At 39.4% G+C, this 22,407-nt stretch overlaps 5 protein-coding genes across 5 annotated transcripts; 2 read left to right on the top strand and 3 right to left on the bottom strand.

Annotated features, from left to right (window-relative positions):
- Nucleotides 1-573: 573 nt before the first annotated feature.
- On the top strand, nt 574-4,428 carry AK88_03424 (NAD(P)(+) transhydrogenase (AB-specific), alpha subunit; the record flags this gene model as incomplete). The annotated part of the gene is made up of 3 exons (XM_012481041.1): nt 574-3,948; nt 4,110-4,221; nt 4,382-4,428. The coding sequence occupies 3 exons, from the start codon at nt 574-576 to the stop codon at nt 4,426-4,428; spliced, it is 3,534 nt and encodes a 1,177-aa protein (XP_012336464.1).
- Nucleotides 4,429-5,085: 657 nt separating this feature from the next.
- AK88_03425 (uncharacterized protein) lies at nt 5,086-10,500 on the bottom strand (the record flags this gene model as incomplete). The annotated part of the gene is made up of 1 exon (XM_012481042.1): nt 5,086-10,500. The coding sequence occupies one exon, from the start codon at nt 10,498-10,500 to the stop codon at nt 5,086-5,088; it is 5,415 nt and encodes a 1,804-aa protein (XP_012336465.1).
- Nucleotides 10,501-11,083: 583 nt separating this feature from the next.
- On the bottom strand, nt 11,084-11,314 carry AK88_03426 (uncharacterized protein; the record flags this gene model as incomplete). Its single annotated transcript, XM_012481043.1, has 1 exon — nt 11,084-11,314. One exon carries the CDS (start codon nt 11,312-11,314, stop codon nt 11,084-11,086), a length of 231 nt encoding a protein of 76 aa, XP_012336466.1.
- An 887-nt stretch (nt 11,315-12,201) lies between these two features.
- Nucleotides 12,202-19,459, bottom strand: AK88_03427 (uncharacterized protein; the record flags this gene model as incomplete). The annotated part of the gene is made up of 18 exons (XM_012481044.1): nt 12,202-12,736; nt 12,895-12,990; nt 13,165-13,421; nt 13,562-13,655; nt 13,811-14,031; nt 14,139-15,239; nt 15,508-15,794; nt 15,972-16,478; nt 16,636-16,819; nt 17,088-17,492; nt 17,618-17,654; nt 17,788-17,836; nt 17,993-18,205; nt 18,365-18,639; nt 18,769-18,844; nt 18,941-19,036; nt 19,141-19,206; nt 19,411-19,459. The coding sequence occupies 18 exons, from the start codon at nt 19,457-19,459 to the stop codon at nt 12,202-12,204; spliced, it is 4,548 nt and encodes a 1,515-aa protein (XP_012336467.1).
- An 850-nt stretch (nt 19,460-20,309) lies between these two features.
- On the top strand, nt 20,310-22,325 carry AK88_03428 (uncharacterized protein; the record flags this gene model as incomplete). The annotated part of the gene is made up of 1 exon (XM_012481045.1): nt 20,310-22,325. The coding sequence occupies one exon, from the start codon at nt 20,310-20,312 to the stop codon at nt 22,323-22,325; it is 2,016 nt and encodes a 671-aa protein (XP_012336468.1).
- Between the last annotated feature and the right edge of the window lie 82 nt (nt 22,326-22,407).

Raw genomic sequence — 22,407 nt, forward strand, 5'->3', positions numbered from 1 at the left:
CAGTGGATTTGTTTGCATCATACAGTTGGTGTTCTTTTCTCCTACATATTTATAAATATACACTACTGAATGGGCAACGTGTATTTCTTCTTAATGTTGTTTGCTTATTTTTCTTTAATTTTTTTTTTTTTTTGTTTTTTGTTTGTTATCCTTTCCGATTTTTCACTTTTGTAAAGTTTAAGCCAAGCTTTGGTGGAGTTGCGGAAATATCCATCAACAAATGTTTCCTACATGATATTTATTTGTTTTCTGTCCACAACATACGATTTAAAAATTTTGTTCATAACTCGTGATTGTTCCTTTTAGAAAAATTTTGTGACGTATGTCATTTTTTTTTTTTTTTTTTTGTCCAATTTTTCCTGCAATTGTGTGGGACAGGACCCGACTCGACTGTATGCTAGTTGTATGCAAAGGTGACCATATACGTGCAGACGCAGTGGAGAAGCGGTGCATTCACAGGGAAAGAGGAGTATAACAGGTGAAGCTGAGAAAGAGTATACTCACCAGCAATCGTACACCAACAGCGGAGCACTAAGAACGCCCTACTCGCAATACACCAGGGAAAACGAAACAATGAGCGCAACGTTGAAGACAATTATCATCCTGCTGGTCGCGCTGGCGACAAAGTATGTGATATGCAAATCGAGTCTAAGGAACCAACTGACGAGCCCACATGGACCGGCCGAAAACAGCAGTAGCTTTTTCCAAATAAAACTCCCCGAAATTAGTATGCCACCGATTTCCACTAACCTTGGAAATTATAAGGACTATGATGGAGGAAGAAATGGAGGTGGATGGGACAATGGCAAAGTGGAGTTGTCGTCCTATTCGTTCGTTCCGTCGTTATTAAATGCGGTTTATTTATTTTCTGCCCTATGTTTCATCCTCTGTTTGACTGGCTTGAATAACCACAAGACTTCCAAAAGGGGGAACATACTAGGGTTCATAGGAATAGTAGCAGCAATAGTGGTAACCTTTAGCCAAGTAGGATTTGGATTCAGATATGAATTGTTTTTCATCATAGTAATACCAGCCATAAGTATAGGATTATTTATTGCCCACCATGTGAGCATGGTTCAGATGCCCCAGTTGGTTGCACTGTTTCATAGCTTTGTCGGATTAGCTGCATTATTTGTTGGATTTTCTAAATACCATTCGGAATATTTTGAGAATTACGAAATGAGCACAATACATTTGGTTGAACTTTATTTAGGAACCTTTATCGGTGCAATAACATTTATCGGGTCGTTAGTAGCAGCGGGGAAATTAAGTGGTACTCTAGACAGTAAATCATTAAATTTGAAAATAAAAAAAGTCATAAATATGGTTTGTATTATAATTATCATCATTGTTGGATATTATTTTATTCAGGTTAAATCGATTTATTTGAAAACGTTTTGCCTTTATGTTTCTTTCCTGGTGGATTCATTTCTCGGGTTCCACTTAGTTGCATCTATCGGTGCTGCAGATATGCCTGTTGTCATTAGTGCATTAAATTCTTACTCTGGCTTCGCTACAGCCATCAGTGGATTTCTTCTTCATAACAATTTGTTAATTATATCAGGATCACTTATTGGTTCTTCAGGGGCCATTTTATCTTACATTATGTGCGTAGGAATGAACAGAGACATCTTCAATATTATCCTAGGTGGATGGGATGACTATGATGAGTTAGATGGAGGATCGGTGCAGCAGATTGAGGCAAATAAAAGGGTAAACACTACCACACACAAGTACGTTGCAGAAAATTTAATCAACGCAAGACATGTTGTTATCGTTCCAGGGTATGGCACAGCTGTTAGCAAATGTCAGAGAGAGCTAGCTGAAATTTGCATTATACTAAAGTCGAGAAATGTGCAGGTAAATTTTGCCATCCACCCTGTTGCAGGAAGAATGCCAGGACATTTAAACGTCCTTCTAGCTGAGGCAAATGTTCCATACAACATTGTGAAAGAAATGAATGAAATAAATTCAACTATCGACAAAGCTGACATCGTTTTGGTAGTGGGGGCTAACGACATTGTGAACCCCTCTTCCCTAGACCCCTCCAGTAAAATTTATGGAATGCCAGTCATCGAGGTATGGAAAAGCAAGCAAGTAATTATTTTAAAAAGGAGTTTGAACACAGGGTACTCGGCGATAGACAATCCGCTGTTCTATTTTGCTAACAGTTATATGCTTTTCGGTGATGCGAAACATTCGACCAATCAAATTTTAACCGTTTTGAGCGACTACACCAGTCATAAATATCCAGATGTATCCCTGTCAGATGCGCACCTTGATGATGAGAAGGATGAACTGCGCTCTTTGTGCTTCCTCTCGGAGGGTTCTTCCGCCGGCAGCAGAGACAATTTGGAGGCGCTCATGGAGCAGTACCCCAAAGCGCGGCGTGTTATCGGGCTGGTGATGGAGGATACAGTGGGGACACAAAAAAAAGAAGGAAAAAATGGAGAAGAAAAGGGGGGAAATACGAAGGAGGGAACAGAAGCTGAGTTACCCACCCACCGAAGCGCAGATATCAACCTGTCTATAGTACCCCTGACCCCTAAGTTTGTCCCTAAGCTAAAACAAATGGGCTTCCGAATATTAGTGGAGAAAGACATAGGAAAGAACATCATGATAGAAGACCAAGAATACGTTCATTACGGCGCTGAAATAGCATCGAAGGAGGATGTCCTGAGGCAGAGCAATATCATACTGAAGGTGGATCCACCAAGCGAGAAGTTCATAGTAGACATACCAAATAACACTGTCCTAATTAGTTACTTGTGGCCAAGCATCAACAAAGAGCTACTTGAAATGGCTGTGCAGAATAAGGGAAAAAATAACATCACCTATATGGCAATTGACGAAGTCCCTAGATCCACACGGGCTCAAAAAATAGACATCAGAAGTTCTATGAGTAACTTACAAGGATACAGAGCTGTTATAGAAGCCTTTTTCATGCTCCCAAAATTTAGTAAATCGTCTACCACAGCTGCAGGAAAAATTAACCCCGCTAAGGTTTTCGTCATAGGGGCAGGGGTAGCAGGGTTGCAAGCCATTATAACGGCGAAAAGTATGGGTTCTATTGTTTACTCACATGATTCGAGAGCGTCCACTGAGGAGGAAGTGAAGAGTTGTGGTGGAATATTCATAAAGATCCCATCAGCATCGTACGAAGAAAAGAACGAACTAGCGAAAGATGAAGAAAAAACGAGCGAAGATTTTTTTAATATACAAAGTAAAATTTTCAAAAGGGTTATCAGCAAGTGCGATATTTTAATCTGCTCTGCATCTGTGCCTGGACACTCGTCCCCCAAATTGGTGACCACAGAAATGATTAAACTAATGAAGAGGGGAAGTGTAGCCGTAGATTTGTCCACAGAATTTGGAGATAAACAAAGTGGCTGGGGAGGAAATATCGAGTGTTCACAATCAAATAAAAACCTCATCATCAATGGTGTTCATGTGTTAGGTAGAGATAAAATCGAAAGAAATATGCCACTGCAGGCATCTGATTTGTTCTCCATGAATATGATAAATCTGCTGGATGAAATGGGAGGAGGATTACAATTTACAGTTGATACTAATAATGACATTGTGAAAGCTCTCGTGGTGGTCAAGGATGGAAAAATTTTGTACTCACCTGACAGATCAGTGGAAAAATTGGTTAAAAGCGAAAGTGTGTTCTTGACTGACCAAAGAGAAGACAACCAACTTGTTTCAAAAAAAACGATAAAATATCCAACGGGGACACGCATAACTGAAAATTTTATCGAGTCAGATATGCTCTTTTACATTTCCCTAATTTTCGCACTTATGGTTACCCTACTGACTGGTACCATTTTTTCACAGTCTGATTTACACCATTTGTTTTTATTTACTTTGTCTATCATCGTTGGCTACTTCTGCGTGTGGTCTGTCACGCCCTCCCTGCACACCCCACTGATGTCCGTCACGAACGCGGTAAGGGGATGGCCCATTCATTTCATGCTGACACCATTTTAGCATGTTACTTTACAGATGCATGAATGTACGTGCGTGTGCTTGTCCATACCTATTTATGTGCAGATCCACGGACATACTCACGCATGCACATCGTTACTACTTCACCCCCTGTTGTGCAGCTCTCCGGAGTTATAATAATCGGAAGTATGATTGAGTACGGCAGTGGATTCAAAAGTCTGAGTTCTGTTCTGTCGATGATAGCCACCTTCTTGTCCGCTGTGAATCTTTCAGGTATGGTTCACAAGCGTACGATATATGATGCCCGCGTGATGCAAAAAAAAAAAGGCATTCTTCCCCTGAGAGCTGGCACATCTATGCGCGCACAAGAAGAATGCCCATATAAACGTGTCCTCTTCCTTTTTTTTTTTTTTTTTTTTTTCCAAACTTTTAGGCGGATTCTACGTCACCAAGAGGATGCTGGATATGTTTATCAAATAAGAAAATAAAGTCATTTGCCCTTTTGTGAAGCCCTAAATTGGGCTACAGGAAATGTTTGCGCAGGTGTTACAGCTGCGGCTCTTTAACTATGTTGCATTTTTTTTGGAGCGTCCGTTGAATTTTTTGTTTTTGTCGCACTTTAGCAGCTCTAGTGCTTCTAGCCATGACAACAGTTGCTGCTCTGTGCCCACCCTGCTTTGTTCCGTTACCCCATTTTATTTACTCATATGCTTATTTTTTTAGCTCTCTCCTTTTTGGCGCCTCAGCTGAAATATAAAAATATTTACCCAATTAGGGGTGTCTCTCCTCCTTTTAGGAGATACACCCCGGCATCCGCCTCTCCCCACAGTTCGCTTAAAAGGAAATTTACATTAATATGTGCGTCGTGAGAACACGCATGAAAAATGGGTTCATCATGCGACTGTTTTTGTTAAACGTAAAAAAATGTTTGGTGACACCTTGGAAGGTTCATTACACGTGGGCGGGAACCCTCAAACGTGTTCAACCGAAATACAAAAAAAAAAAAAAATGTTGCAAAGAGGGGGGAATAAAAGGGTGACAATATGCCCAGCACATGGCTTCCAAATGGAAATTAACGTGGAGGCAACGCCGTCGCAACACCCGCAATGGCCGTCTCTCTCGCACGAGCTAGCGTAGCTAACTATAAGAGGCATCCATGGGGCCGTCAACGCCAAACGAGTGGAAAGACAACATACACTGTAAAATGGTTACTTTTTTCAGGATACTTTTGTCTAACCTCAAAATGTGGTTAAACAGTCTGGAATCCCTATTAGGGCCAAAGAAGCTATTTTGGTCTACATTCAAAGAAATGATATTTAATTTCATTACAAATTCCAAGTAGTGAATATCGAAAATGTTTACAAGTGATTTTATGTAACTGTTTATGGACAATAAAATGTGTCCTCTGTCTGCGGAGTCCTTCCAATCACTTTTTGCATGTCCGTTTTTAGAATACGTCCTCTTACCCCCTTCTGCTACTGTAATATTGTCCCTGTTTAAGATTTCATTTTTTACGTTCATTATTTCTTCTTCGTCGTCCTCTTCATCCTGTTCCTCATCCTCCATCTCCTGCTCGCTTTGAAAAGTCATGTCGTATGAGTTGTCAAAATTTAGATCAAATCTGATATTGAACAGTTTGCTCAGCTTTAGAAGAATATCGTAAATTTGGGAAGGAATGGATAACAGGTTAAGAAGGTTATTGGAAAATAATTCATTCAACAAGAACTCCTTATTGAGGGAGCCCTGAAGGAGGGAACTGGCGGTGGTGTTTTCCCAAGCTTTATTATTATCTACCCCATCGCTTCGTTTCCTTTCACGTCTGTACTTGTCCGCGTCATGGGCCATTTGACTTAAGCGTCCTGGAGAATCGCAATGGTTTGTATGTTCCAAAGCAACAGTGGAGCTACCCCACAGATTATACGAATCAGTTTGCATCTCCCCCTGGCCATTATTATTCATGGGAGGATTAAAAACAACCTTTTTTCTTTCATATTCCTGAAGCAGGACATTTTTCCTGTGTTCATCATTTATGTAAAAATTGTGCAGCTCGTCATGTCTCGTGCGTATCGGTACTAACATTGTTTCGATTAGAAAAGTTAAGTACAGCTGGTGACTATGTTTTATCTGATACAATGATTTTGATTTTAACAAAGTGGAAATGAACTGATTCCACGAAAAACTCAAAATCCACTGGTAGTAGGTATACAAGGTGTTCAGGAAGAAGAATATTTTATATTTTAAAATACACAAAGAAATGATAATTGCCTCCACGCATTCATACTGTTCTGATTTCTTTGTCCTCAGGTACTTATAAAATATGTGCACTAAATTTAGTACATGTAAAGATTTTTTTATTTCAAGAAAGTAGGAAAATATCGTTGAATATTTCTCCAAACATTTCGAATCAAATAAAAAATTTACAAAACATGACCCACTTCCCCTTGTCTCTATTAGCAAATTCCTGTAACTTATAACACGCATGTTGTTGTTATACATTTTGTTTTCCCTTAGGGTAAAGTAGAATCTCTTCAAGATGCTCGTTATAATTTCTTCCTTGTAAAAGTTTTTTGTCAATTGTTGACAAATGGAGGATTCCTTTCTCTGGTGTGCTTCGTCGTCCTGTACATTCCTTTGTGCTTTTCCAGTGGTGTTGCTCTGCGCTGTTCCGTTTTTTGCAGATTGGGCTGATGTTTTTATCATTGGGGGAGGTTCCCCTGGATGGGTGTAATTCCAGGGGTATGGCGCAATGTTACTGGGGACATCTCTATGCTCAGCGTTAATCTCGACTTGGCGTTTTTCCTCATCAGTGTGCACTTCACCGTTGGGTCTGTGCACATGATCTGGCTCTGCATCCGCGCAGTCATCTCCTTCGCTCGTTTCGCACATTTTTGCTCTTTTCTCTTCCTTATAGTGGGAATTCTTCTGCATCAGTATATTCATATGGAGCAACACAAACCGCTTATGCAAAAAGGACGCACAGGAATTGGATCCGTCCAGGTTAGGCGTAGGCCTATTCACATTGTGCACAACGCATTGCCTAAACGTGGTATTCATATTTCTCTCGTCGATAAGAGGAATGGATACCTCCTTAAAAATGAACTCAAAAAAGGCAGAAATAAAATCAGCTATTTCGAGGAATACTAAACTGCGCAAACAGCAGAAATACTCTAAGAGGTAGGAATACTTCATTAGGCTATCTAAAAAAATGCGATTGCTTTGAAGGAAGAGGTGAAAGAATTCTTCCTGAAGAAACTTTTTAATGTACAAATCGTATGACACATTTAGTGCCAAAATAGTTTTGTTAAAGTAAGGCAGGACGTTTTCCTCATTTGGCGGTTTCATCAAAATGGTCGAGATACAGTCTAGGAATATGTTCTGGACGCGTTTCAAATTCTCGATATTGTAGTAGTAGTTGAGGGTGTTTTTGTGCAATCGTTTTGGGCGATAAGGAGATGGCGCGATGGCGTAACACGGGTCCTCATGCTCATCATCCATATCATCACTGTACTCGTCAGTAGGGCCTACATCACCGAGGCCAGCCTCATAATCCACACGCGCCAGACGCTTCAACCGACGGGACTCCTCACCCCCCTTCAAATAATAATCGACGTAGTCTACCTCCTTCTCATGACTAATTTTCATATACAAACGAATGTTATTTCCGAGGCTTATTAGGAAAAAAACAAAGGAGTTAAAAAACTCTGGGCACATGACAAATTCGCTCTGCTTCTTTATAAACAGCATATGATTAGCAAATGGCCCTTCATGCCCCCTATCCTGCGAGTACACAAAAAATTCATTAAAGCTATCGTCAATTTTTCCCTTCTTAATCCAACTGCTTATATGTTTCGAGTAGTATACATTCAGCCCATTTAGAAGGAAGCGGAAAATCTTTTCGAGCGACTTGTTTTTTACAACTTGGCAATTCCTCCAGTACAGTACTGTCATGTCATAGCAGATGCAGAACTTTTTGGCGTTGTCATATAGGGCATTAAAATGGGTATAATCATTTACACCGATGTTATAAAGTAAGTAGGACAATATAATGTCGACATAGTCGTAGAGATTATTCCATACGTAGAGGTACTTACTCATTATAACCTGCAGGTGGATAAGGCTGAGCGATCTGAAGTTGGCAATTTTTTGCTCATCTAGTAGTCTCTTTGCATTTTCCCACCTGTTTTTACGTAGGTAGAAGGAAGCATTTGCTTTCCTTTGCTCACATGTGTGGGGCTCCTCGAACGGCGTTATCACCTCACGAGAGTGTACCTTACCGTGTGGCTGCCTTCCCCTTTTGCGACGCTTCCAATTCACAAAATGATCGACACGTAGGTAATCCATTATGTGTATTCGGTCCATCCTATTTAGGACGTCCAAAATTTGTTGGTCCCTAAGGGGCACAATGTTGTACTGCTTCATGACCAGAAGGATGTGATAGTTGTACAAAATTTCTACCACGCAAATCCATTCGGAATAAAGACATTTTAGGGAGTCTATAAAGCACTCGAGGAAATTTCCCGGGTAGTACATGTTGATTCTGTTGCCCAGATTGTTGCTCCCTCTGCCTTTGCTTCCAGTCAAATTCATCTGTTCGAAGAGAATAGACAAATTATTCTTCCCGTCATCATGACTTAGGTGTTCTCTTATATATATGATGTGGTTGAAAATGTCCCTTAAATTGTATGGCAAGAAAAAAAAAATATATCGAAATTGTTCCACCAAAAAAAAAAAAATATTCAGGTAAAATAATTTTATACTAACTTTTTTTATTTTCTTCACATAATTTTTAAATGTCTTTCTTCTTAAGTTGTACTGTTTGACATTCATCATTTGACTGATGACTGCTCTGTATTTCGTTACGCCTCCATGTAGGACACTTCCCTCTCCTTTTTCACGCCTTTCTATTTTTATGTAAAATAAAAAATCCTCTTTTATTTTATTCTTGTCCATTACGTGGTTAAATAAAAAATCGGAAAAGTTCGTAAAAAAGTCTTCCTTAAATTTTATGGGGCAATTTAGGGACAACATCATCAAAATTTCTTTTATGATAAATATTTCGCTTACGTAAAATGTGCCTTTCCTTTTATTATTCCTTCCTTTGGTGGCTGTTGCAGCATTTATAATATTGCCCTTATCGGCAAGGACAATGTTGCAACCATGTTGTGGACCATCCGTTTGTGCGGGTTCCTCCTCATTCGATCTGTGCGCATAACGGGAAGAATCCTTCCACTGTGTGGAAATGTACCCGGATGCATTATCATCCAGTGTGTTTTCACCTGGGTGACATGTCCTACTGGTTATTTCTCCAGGTGTCTCTTCTTTCCCATCCTGTCTCACATCACTGGCGAACACGTTGTGCAGATTGTAAATTTCAGTCTCGTATATAATGCTCGCATCGTTCTCTTCACTCTCATGATATTCCTCATAGAAAAGGTTTATGTTATTAAAAAAGTATTGTTCTCTTGGTCTGCGTGGGCGGGATGGATCTTTGGTTTTGTTTTGCCTCATTCTTAGACTGGCAAGTATGTCTTCATCGGATGCTGTGCTAGAGCTACGCGTGCTAATCCGGCGACGTGAGTCATTTCTGCCGCCTCTAGTACCTACATTAGCACTATGTACATGTTCGTCCACATTATCGTACGACAACATATTTTCAAGACAATCGACAGATTGGTTACTCTGGAAGGAACTCCTTGCATCGTGTCTCCATTGATCCCCCACATCTTCATAATGAGGATATTCATAAACACATTGTGATATTTTTTTGACGACATTTTCATATGTTAAATCATTCTTGTTTTTCATATAGCTGTCTACATATTGGGTGTACTGCATTTCGTGAAAGTTGTTGCGATTTGGTTTTGCGCCATTGTGGCCGTTTGGTTGATTCTGATAATTAGCTAGCTGATTGTATATATCGCTTGGATGGCCATACTGTAGGGACTCATCTTTTTCAATGTCGCCAATATGTATGTCCTCCTCTTCTCCAGAGAGGGATGATAATCTTGTAATATCATTGTCTGTGCTGTATAGCTCTTTAAGATATTTGTTCTCCTCTTGAATGTTAAAGGTGTGTATATCATAGAGAGCATTTTGCTCATTTATGTTTAAAGGGGGGGCCACTTCTTCTTCATGTTCTTCTTTCTTTTGAAAATACTTAACATATAGATGGTCAATGTGTTGTGTGTTCTCACTTGTTTTGCTTTCTCCAATCAGAAATAATAATTTTAAAATGACGAACTTCAATTCGTATCTGTCTTTTTTATCATATATATAAAAATTGTCATTTAGGAAAATCTCGCACAAATGTTTGAATATTTTTTTCCTCTTATATTCAGCATTAATTGTTAGTTCGTTTATGTACTCATTCACATCATCTATGATTTCGTTGTCGCTAACATCTTGGAAGGGGTACAGCGCAATTTCATTTAACGATTTGTTTATCAAATTTGTTAGAACCTTTTCATTGGAATATTTTTCAAACTTGCTGAATAGGCAACTTAGATAGTCCTTCTGCTTCTTCCTAATTTCCGTTATATAGGCAGATGACATATTTTACGCGGAAGGGGCAAGGAATGCTTTGGGGTATCTCAATGGCTGCACTTTTTAGTTTAGGGTTCACACTGGGTGACTCCCTATGGGTATATTTCAGAACAAGTGCACCGCTGCGATTCTTCGCAGGAGTAGGTTTGCAGGTTGGGAACAGAGGACAAACTGTTAATACAAAAAAAAAAACGGACACCTTTTTCTTAGTAACTGTTCCGATGGGTTAGGAGGAGGGATCATATCCACAAGGAATATTCACCGAGGGGGTACTGCAGTTTGGTTCTCCGCAAAACGGCACAAACACGCACACAGAGTAGGCACAGTTTAGGGACACGCGCATGGACATACGCGTTGGGACGTATACACGTGGATTCCCATTTACATAGAGGGAGGGGTTTCACATGTGGAAATGGTGGGGGGTGCAATTCGGGTGATGTAACTGTTTAAGGGACATTCTCTACACGTACGCATAATTTACACATAAAGTAGGAACTGCGTGGAAATATAAACAAGGGAGGCAGAGGACGCAGACTCCAAACAAACGCTGCCACTGTGCACACATATATAAATGTGGACGTCCGCGGCGAACTTATCCAAATAAAATTTCAATGATAATACATAACAAATTGAGGAAGATCAACGGGATTTTAAAATATATTCTTATCGTGTAGAATAACAACTTAATGTTATCAACAATGTCATTGCTGTTCAAACTTATGTCGATTTTTTTATATTTTTTTAGCTTCTTTTCATTTATAATTAAAACGCTATTGATCAGCAAGACCACGCTTTCGAACAGCAAGAAGAAATACATACTCATTTTTAATACGCGGAAAAAAAGGCAAAGGTGGGGGAATTGCTGGGGGAGTAATTCATTTGCGGCTGGCTTATTTTGCTATTACGCTGCTATTGTACTGCTATTATTTTTTATTGTTTTTTTTATTTTGTTTTCTTCTATTTCTCTTCACAAACTACTTACGCATGGCTAACTGCTTCCCAGTTTTGTTTCTCCAACAGGAAGTGGGAAGGGGCATGAACACTTGGTTTTTTGTTTGTTTGTTTTTTTTTTAAAACGCAAGTGTCATTTGTTGGGAACGTGCATATAGGTATCTTAATTATGGTAAATAAAATATCGCCTTAAAAAACGCACAACGAATACACCATCTGACTTAAGGTGTATGTGTGAACATGGAGAAGAATTTACAGTGACAAGATAAGTATGACATAATGTTAATGCAAAATGACAAAAAAAAAAAATATTGCCGCCATGGAGAGTAGCCCAGTCGCATAACACACTTGAGCACTACATATGTATGCAAAATATTTGGGGGCGTTGGGAAGCCGCTGGCAGATTGCAACGAGTAACCAGTTGATGAAAGTAAAGGCCTGTTTTTTTTTATTTTGAAAATAAACCTCGCGGGAAAAATGGAGCATACCAAAAAAAAGGTAAAAAGAGAGTAAGCTGCCGTAAAATGTGCAGACTCGCAAATTTGAACAATGTTTGTAAAGGGAAGCCATGGAAAACGACCCAAAAAAGGTACTGCATTTATATATGCTCTCCCAACGGGGAAAACACAGACGCGCGATCGCCATAACTGCAGTGCTGTATGCAGAGGGTTCAACAGAACATAAGTGCCAGGGAGACCAATTTTAACCCATTCCCCATCCGCACAAAAAAAAAAAAAAAAAAAAGAAAAGAAATAATACTCACTTCATCACACAATATTTAACCTGTCGCGATTTTAAGTCGTCCAAATTGTAGCGGTTTGCGAACTTGTGGTCTGCTGCTTTCTCGCCTGCACCTCTTTCTTGCGCTCCCCGTTCTTTTTGTTTTTTCTCGAAAAACTCCTCAATTATGTTCCGCTCATGTTCTGTCATATCTGCACTGTACTCCACATCCTTATTGATTTTATTCTTCGCTATTTTGGCCACCTTTATCATGTCATTCTGGGAGCAGGTAGATGTGTCGTAAGTGTACTGAAAAGACACCACGTTCTTTTTAATCGTGTTCTTCATTATAAGCCTGGCGTCTTCATGACTTATATAGTTAGTGTAAACTTTGATCTTGTCTATTGACGTGCATATAGAAATGATGGTATTTAAGAAATTGAAAATTCCTTTTTTGTTACTGAAGGAGTTGTGTTGCATAGATAGGATACTCAGGTAGCTGTTTTTCTTCAGTTGCTTCATATTTCGGTTGACATTCAGCAGGAAGGCGTTTCCCAGGTTGCAGTTGTCCAGACTGACGGAGGGGGGGGATAGAGATGCGGGGTAGAGCAAAAATAGGTACATAAAGTGGATCCACTGAGCGCGGACACATGTAAAGCATGCAAACATAGACATATGAAAAAATAATCTCTACTACATCATACACTGATATGCCCTCCCCTCTCGCATTACTTTATAATCTTGCACTTGGTATTGTTCAAGAGGTAAACAAAAAATTCACATACGGAGGGGTGCGTCCCGATGTTCAGACCACTAAGGTTTATTTTGCTGAAAAGGAAAGGGAATGAGCCGTTGGTGTTGATGCCTCTACAGTGGCAAGTGGGGGAGGGTGCCCCGAGCAGCGCTTTGCCTCCACTTTTCGTTAATGCAAAGCATTTGCACAGTTCTTCCCCCCTATTTCATTTTGACCAATAGATTTTTTGCATATGCGAAAGGACTTACAAAAAAATGGTAAAGTTGGACAGAAAAGTAATTAGCTCATTCATGTCCACATTCGAATCGATTAAGTTATTGCCCATAGACAATTTGTAAATTTTAATATCGTAGGGATCCGTCTTCACTGAATTGAAGTACAGAATATCTTCGTTGCCGAGGTAACAGTGGCTGAGGTTCATGTTCTTCACGACCCCCCTTTTACACAGATCCAGAACAAAGTGTATTTCTTCTCGTGTGACGTTGTAATGGTAAAAGTTAATCTCCTGCGTGGGGAGGGGGGCGCAAAAAAAGGAGGTAGATGTGGTGGTAGAGCTAAACGAACAATTAGGTGACGAATGACTACAGCCCTGTACACATGCCCACACTTGTGGTAACCCAAACATTGCGGGGGCCCTCAAATTACATTTGCACTTGGAATAATAAAGTAATTCAAAACGTTGTCGTTCACTTCTCTGCCGTTTCTGATCTGCTCTTGGTAGTACGTCTTCCCGATGAAGCTGCGAAAAAAAATAAAAAAAATGGGGGTAGCCATAATATGAAAGTAGCTAGCTGCCTCTGCGCAACAAACAAGGGACTTTTTTCCCCCCCATACGCGATGTAGATACTCGAGGCATCAGATATGCCTCTCCACAACACTCCATATTGTACAAACCTATTTCGTACTATGTTGTGAAAGATAACTATTATATTTTCCTTAAATAAATTCAGCTGAATTTTTACATCCTTGTTGTTAACCAGTGCCTTAATTACCACTATGCTCATGGTGTCTTTCCTGTCTACTAAGATGTTTCTAATGGTGTAGAGCCTTTCCTTTGGCTTCACGATGTACAGGTAGCAGAAGTACAGCTCGAAGGTGACTTCGGTGACTTTTCCCTGGGAGTAAAATGGGGGGTTGCGCGGTGCAATGGTGATGAGGCGACGCGACAAAATGAAACATCCCGTCAAGGCGCACAATGATGTCTTGCGTTCTCGTGCCTTACCTCCTCCAATAGTTCCGCGACACCCCGTAAGTTGCACGGGTAGGAGTCCCTAACTTGGTCGATGGTGTAAACATGGAAAATGTCCAGCGAGGGCTTGACAAATTTGTTCATTTGGATGAAAGATTTCCTCCTCTTAAACTCGAAGGATATATCGAATATATCACTCTGTATGAAATTTCCACAAATATATAACATTTTAAAATCTTTATTTAGCTCAAAAAAAATATTAAGGAGAGACACCAGGTCGTAATAAGTTAATTTGTTAAACTCTACATTGACATAACTAATGGCATTTGCAAATCTTCTCTCTCTGTTCATAGAATGTTTGACATGGTTTACTGTGTTGTTTATGTTATTACTCTTTAATTCACAACTGACTAGGCTGAGAAAAGAAATATTTGTATTTAACAAAATTTTAGTGATAAAATATTCACCCGCGGTGTCTGATAGATCAATGAAGTCTAAAATGAGTTCCTTCACTTGTAAAGATTTAAAACGTTTGATGACAGAATTTATGTCATTCTTAATTCCTTCAAATGTTAAATTTTGGAACAGTGGGTTCTTTGTTAAATTCAACGAACTGCATTGTTTGACATTTGAAATGGATAGAAATTCAGACAAGTCTTCAATGTTCATATTTCTGTTGACTAAATTGATGCTACAAATATTTACTACTTGGTGGGGGGTGGAAGAAGAAAGGATAATTTTATCTGCATTTTTGTTATATGGGACATTATTTAAATTCAATATGTTACATTCCAGTAGGAAATAATTAACAGCATTTTCAATTACCCCACTTGAAATGGAGTTCAAATATTTTACATAGTTGACAAGTAAAATTCTTTTATGTATTTTGTTATAGATGATACTCATCTTTCGTTTATTGCCTGCTATAGAACATTGAATTGCTCCGCTGTTTTTGTTCCCCGTTTTTAGCAATATTTCGGAGGTGTCATTTTCTGTATTCTCCAGTTTTGCAGTTGTATTTTCGTTTATTTCTAGGGTGTACAGTAATGCGTCTTCTTCGATGTGCTTCCCGTGTCGGTAGAACTTGAGGTCGTACACGAGCATTTCCATGAACAGAATTCCCTTGCTCGTTCTCTGCGTGGAAGCACATGTAATGGGTCGGTAACATATAATGTGTAATGCGTAACGTATAATGGGTCGACAGCATATAATGGGTAATGCGTAACGTATAATGGGTCGACAGCATATAATGGGTAATGCGTAACGTATAATGGGTCGACAGCATATAATTGGTAATGCGTAATGTATAATGGGTCGACAGCATATAATTGGTAATGCGTAACATATAATGGGGCCGGTTCCCACACCAGGCAACTCCCCATTTCGCTTTTCCTTTTTTTACCGTTTCCTCTTCATGCTTGTCCCGTTGAATAAGAAAAAAGTGGACATTGTCATACAGGTAAGTGACGTCCACCTTTGGGTCGTTGTGGTAAAATACATTTTCGTAGGAATTATCATTATAGTGCACCCCACGTATATTTAAATATTCGTAGGATGAAATGGTTAGTGATGAGTAGGTGTACTCAGATGTGTTCATTTCTGATGTGCTTATTTCGTTTATGTCAAATAGGTCATCTTCTTCCAGTTGGTTGGCTTCGTCTTCCTCCTCCTCCTCGTACCTCTTGACGTCTGAGAATTTGGGGCAGGTTGTGTTCAGTGAGTTTGGTTTGGCGCGAAATAATTAGTGTTCCTACTGGAGCAAGATTTACGACAAAATGTTGGCAACTCTTTTGGTTACTGTCACAATCACCACCATAACCGATGCCGTAACCACCACCATAACGAATGCTATATGCATTGACACACCTTCCTGGATCTTGGCCAACAGGTTGTAGCCTCCCTGAGTGGAAAATTTCATGGCCTTACGTATTTTCTCCTTCTTCTTCCTGTCCTCCTTATCCGACGTCAAGTTCTTAAGCAGATATTTCTTCTTATTAACCCTTCGGCATATGTAAAATTTTAGCCTCTTTAACTCTCTCGTACAAGGCCTGTCACTTTTTTTCAGCGCTTTGTATTTCCTCTTCAAGTTATTTATGCTTCTACTATCTAGATTATCGAACGTTATGGAACTGTCCGTTTTGTTATCATCAACATCCTTCCACTTGTGTTTCAAATCTGGTACACCTTGATCGGTTGGTTTGTCTATTTCCGAAATGCCCTGGACACTTTCCAAATCTGCTTCTTCATCTGCACTTGGCTTTTCTTCGGGGAGTTGTAAATGTTCGAGTCTGAATTTTTGCAGATTTTCTTCGGCCTTCTTCGTTTGTTCTTCGTCCATTAAGTCCTTTTTTATTTGCTCATACAGTTGGTTCTCTGCATGTGGGTGGGAGGCATATGATGCGGTGTATATTTATGGCGCCATTACGAGGGCACGTGCGAGGGAATATAAACAAAGTTGAGCGAAATGTAGAGAGAGTTTCCGTTTGTTTCGTTTGTCCAGTTTGCTTTGCTTGCCTCCTTTCCGACTTACTCTTCAGGTCATAAATGTTGACCCTCTTTTTGTTATATTTGTCCCTCAAATTATGCGTAATTCTGGAGCAGTAGCCAGGAGAGTATAGCGATTCCACGTAGTCGTATTTGCGCAGCAGCTCCATTTCTTCTTTCATCTTTTTGTCATTCCACTGGATTTTTTTCTTCTTCAGAATGCAATTCATCTTGGAAAAGAAGAAAAAGATGATGAGGTATTTAAAAGGGGAAGAAGTATACGTAATTGGAGATGTTCACATATGTACACTTTTGTGTCTTATGGAAAGCGCAGCGCCTGGGAAGAACCCACTTAGCGTTGTTGTGATAGCCCCCCTAATTTGACACATAAGAATTTACATAACTTTACGTAATATTCTTTTCTTTTTTCCCCTGTTCGCGCAACCACGTGCGTAAACACTTACGCAGGTGAACACGTGCGCGTGCATTTTCTCTTACACTTTCATCAGAACCAGATTCGTACTCTTCGCTCTCTGATTCGTTTGATAAAAACACATCCGTGTTAAACTGCTCCGGTATGAACTTTGAAAAATCTCTGACATTTAGTTCTGTCTTAACTTTGGTTAATAAATTATGGATGTTGCTTTTTATGTCAAACTCTTTTTTATTTCCTATGGTGTAAGTTGGGGAGTTATATTTTCCCTTCTCATGGACTTCACAATCCGAGTTATCGGAGATCGATTTTTCAGAAATGTTCACGTGCTCATCATGGAAGAAGTTATCATAATGCAGATAATCCAAGATGTAAGATCGGTTGTATTTGCTTTTTATCTTCGGGGCTATATTCAAGGGCTGTTTCGTCTTCCTGAGGTTTTTTTGTCCATCCTTCGCCTGCGCCTGTGCCTGCATGCAGAGGAGTGGTCACCATGTTGTTCGGTTCTTGGTCACGCAATTGGGGCCGTGCGTTTGGTGTATATTTGGTCATCTGCCTATTTATAATTTTCTTTTTTTGCGTTCATGTTTCTTACCGTGCGTCTGTCTTCCCCCTCGAGTGCATCCTTAGGCCTGCGAAATGAAATGGCACGCAACACAAAATAAACGACACAGTATGCATACAGGCTACTGCAGTGTTGCACGTTGGGAGAAAATTTCGAATGTGTCCCTTGGAGACAGTTTATCACACTTTGAAGAATCTTACGTGGCATTTTCATTAGACGCTAAATTGTAGTCATAGTCGTAATCAAAATCTGAACAAGGGAGAGGGTAAAAATAAAGGGGGATTTTATTTTAGGTTATATGGTAGGTATTTCATGCCAACATTTTATGTCCCCTCTTTACGTATGGTTAGCCCTACATAGGTGTTTTTCCCCCCTTTGGGGCACTTTTTTGGAGGAGACACGTACCATTGTTGAGGACGTCCAATATCAAGTTTTCTATTTTGACCTTGTCACTACTAGGGTCCTCCTTGTAAAGCAACTTCTCGTAATTATCCACTATAAGGGTGTCGTTCAGACGTATATCTTTAAATTTTTTTTTTTTTTTGTATCCATTATTTTGCTCCTCTTTATCAACAAAATAGAGATATCTGCTCTTGTCGGACCACTTGTTCATCCCGTCTGAGAGGAGAAAATTGTTTCTTTTCGCGTTTCTTCGAAATGGCACTTACACAAGCGTAGCACCTTTGCAGTGCACCGCCTTTACAACGGCGCCTTTGGAACATTCGCTTCTTTTTTTCCAATATGACAGGCGTGCTGCTCTTAGTTCATTTGGCTCACCTTCATACAGCAAAATTTTATTGTCCGCGCAAAAATTTTCGGTGGTCATCCCCGTGTTTTTCATTTTCTCCTCCACGTTTTTGGTTATGTAGTACTCGTTGGTTGTATTTATGTATTCGTAATTGTTCTTGTTGTCTCCGTCTTTATATGTGAAGTTGTAACTCCCTCCATGGAAGTCCTTCTGTCCAGCGCGTATTTCATCCTTAGACACTTTTATAAAATCGTTAACGAAGCTGACGCTTATGTAGTCCTTGTCCCCGCCGAAGTCTCTTTCTCTGTCGAATTTGCAGGTGCCAGCAGGCATGTGTGTATGTTTATATGTGTGCATATCTAAATGGGCATTCATGAAACTGGAGACCAAACGTAACTTCTCCCCCTTAATGGGGATAATCATACATTTGTACCTTATATAGGACGGATCGACTAGGGTCATATTATTGTCTCTGGGCGCTACCAATTTTAAATCAATATTCTCATGTTCTAAAAGATGAAAAATGGGGGAAAAAAAAAAAATTTTATATAAAAGTTCAGGTTAGAGGAATGACACAATTGCGAAGAAAATATTTAAAAGGTTACCTTTCTTTTCCAGATTCTCAAATTTGTGCATATATTTACTTCCAATTTTGCAATAATCCTTTGAGTTTTCATCAAATTTGGTGTTCCCATCCTGGTCTAAGGAGGCGCGTTGCAGTGGGGTGGTGGTGGATATACTTTATAGATAATTATATTATTTTCACTTTTTTTCGGAGTAATTTTTACGTTTTAACTTTCTTTACCTGCAAAGACTTCTTCATCGCTGTTATGACTGGCCTCGCCACATTCAATCGTAGATATGAATGCCTCTATACAGGTACATGGACAAAAAAAGAAAGGAGGCAATTCCCTTTTGTGTTAAGGCAAAGGTTACTTTTAATCACCCATGTTAGGATTCAATAGGGTTTCACATGGATTCGCGTCCGAGAAGGTATTCAGTAATATACGTACACATTGTAATAGCAATGTGACTGAATGTTTCCATTTATGTTATTTTTCTTTTTTGTGCTAACCGTTCAAATTTGTGAGTCTGTCTTTTGTCACTTTTAGCGGATTGTCCATTTTGTGCCTAGGTTAACTTTGTTTCATTTACAGAAGATTTGTTCTGAGTGGAACACATGGAAATGAGTCAAAATAAGGGACAAAAGCACAGGTGTGCTAGTTGCCATGGGTTATGAAATTGTTGAGAACAAAAAGGATTGCTTGCATGTTTCTGCTAAAATGCGGGTTTCCAAATAGGGGAATAAAAAAAAAAAAAAATTAACCAAGGATACGCAACAAGTACGTTAAATGCGAGAAAATCATTATATTATCCATGACTTGTAAGGAATGAAGAAAAAGGAGTATCTCAAAAAAATTAAGGAAAACAAATGTTCCAAGGATGGAAAAACAGGGAGGGTTTACACTGCCTTACAAACCTTTTAGTTCACCCCTCTTGTGTATTTCTTCATGCTAGTTTTTTTTTTTTTTTTCCCGTGAGCAAGAAATACTTGACGGAACAGGAAAAACTGCAGTGCCGCAAATGTACCACACAGGAAAACAAAAAAAAGAAATAATTGGTGGACGCGAGTGAGTCACAACTTTTGCACGAACATGGGTGTGTCATGTGCCTAATTAAAGTGAAATTTGTTCTATCCACGTGCATACAATAATTAACTACTTTTACGAAGAATGCCATTTTTGCATGATAATTAATGCGTATTTTTTTTTTTTTTTTTTTTGTGTGTGTTGGGGTAATCCTACTTGCATAGTGATGAAGGGACAAGACATTTCAACTGGACTCGAGCCCACCTTAATTTTACGAAAAAGGGGAAAGGTAGAAAGGAAAAGGTTGTTTTAGCCTTGTGAGAATTTACCAAGCTAGTGTGCCCAATTTTTCTGCACAACCGTTTTTCCCTCCCGGCGCAGTACCATGAAAAACAAAGTCTACTTGTTGCTGGACGAGAAATTATTTAAACTGAAGGAGCTATACTTTTGTCTCATTTGTTCAAAAATAAAGAATGAATATAATCTGAAACAGGAAATTGAATACTACTTTTGCAATGGCTGTACCCAAATATACACAAAAAGCGAGTCGGCAATTTATTCCTATGAATGTTTGCGTTGTTTCAAATGCCCCTGTTGCTTTAGCTGCTTGACGATCTCACATAAATGGTTGGGTAAACCAGTTAACAAGGTATGCACACTAGAACCACTGAACAAAGGGGGAAAGGAGGATAGCTGTTGGGATAATAATAATGAAGGGACAAATAGTGACCTGTGTGAAAAGTTAACCCCAAATGGTGAAAATCATGTGCAGGGCGCGTCGAACGGTACATTTTTGTCAAATAATAGGAAAAAATCAAGCGATGAGAAAATTTCTTTCGAAGGGCATAGCGCATTAGGTACGGATGACGAAAATGACATACAAGAGGGGAGGAACAAAGTGGGCAGCAAGTTGTACGCCTTTTTAAAAAGGGGGAGGAATGTGTTTTATTTCAAGTGCCCCTACTGCTTATGGTCCTCCATCACCTCGATGTATAATACCAAGTTAGACGAATTAATTGGCGACATGATACTATCAGAAAGGAACTGCGTTTATAAACGCTATTTCCAAATGGTGCTAGACGAGCTGATAAGAAGCAATGAACAGTTAAAGGAGAAGAGAAACATTAAAAGAACAAACCAACATGCCGCTTTGCATAAGGTAGGGAAATTAAAGTCCATCCACGAGCTGAACAATTACATGGAAGCATTTGGTACTATGAGGAAGGATTGCTCATTGGAGAAGCTAACAGGTGGACCAGCAGAAAGTGCTGAGGTGCATGAAGAGGCAGAAAGCACGCTCATATGTAAGTCTAAAATGAAGGTGGACAAAATGAGTCTGAAAGATATCCTAAATGGGAAACATATTAAAAATCGAGAAATATGTCGAGACATTTTTGAGCTCGAAAATGAACACGTGCAATATTTAGATCCGGTGGAATATTTGTCGCATGGTCAGTTACCGGAGGTAGTGAAGCGCTGCGAAGGAAGGAACGGCCTCGTAGGGGATGATCACCCCAGTGGGGGGAACCAATATGCGGGCACAGGTGAAGCACTTCCAAAGCAGCAAACAAGGGAAGAGTTAAGAATACAGACCAATGGTAACCTCCTCATTCACGCAAAGAATGACCTATCAATTAGACACATACAGGATTACCCGTACAATTATTATAAAGGCATTAATGCATTGCACCCCCTGAGAATGAAACTAATAAACAAGAAATCCAAGCGGTGCAATACGTGCAAGCAGTACATATTGAAGCTTCACAGTTCTAATGTGTCTTCATCCTTTCGATTGGATAATAATGCAATGAAATTTATCCCCACAATATATATTAATGACTTTAGATTAGTGAAGAGAAAAAATGGAATTTTAAATTTCGTTTTAGTAAACCCACTTGACTCAGAAATGAACATAAAAGTAGTCCCCGACATAGAAAATAATTTTGTAAAAAATTTGAATGGGAGTAAAATACCGATCAATTGCAAAACCAGAGCTGCTTCCTTTGAGTTTACGATGGACACATATGACGAAATTATAGATGAACTGCTAAATGAAGAAAAAAATGACATCAAAGATGTTTTCACGCGTGAATATATTATTGTAAAAAAACAGAATAACATGGCCTTAATAATTATTAGTTTCTTTTACACAGATGAGGAGGATGTTGTTCGTGCCGAATTATATTCAGAAAAAAACAAACCAAGAGATAGCCCTCAGACGGGGGATCCAGATAACGATTTATCCGCTGATCAGGTGAGGAAACTAAATTTCCCCCTAACTTTGGAGTGTTCATTTTCAGACAAATCGAAGAAGGTACACAAAATAAAGCTAAATCTTCTCTTCACCAATAACATTAGTTTGCGCCCCTTTCGCCATTATGCATTGCGTGACTGCGATTAGGGGGAGTTTGCGCGGCACTCACGATGTGTGGTTGTCACCAATTGTGGCACCTATCAATTCGAGGTTGGCCATCAACCAGTTA

The sequence above is a fragment of the Plasmodium fragile genome (assembly GCF_000956335.1).
Source record: "Plasmodium fragile strain nilgiri unplaced genomic scaffold supercont1.39, whole genome shotgun sequence".
NCBI lineage: Eukaryota > Apicomplexa > Aconoidasida > Haemosporida > Plasmodiidae > Plasmodium > Plasmodium fragile.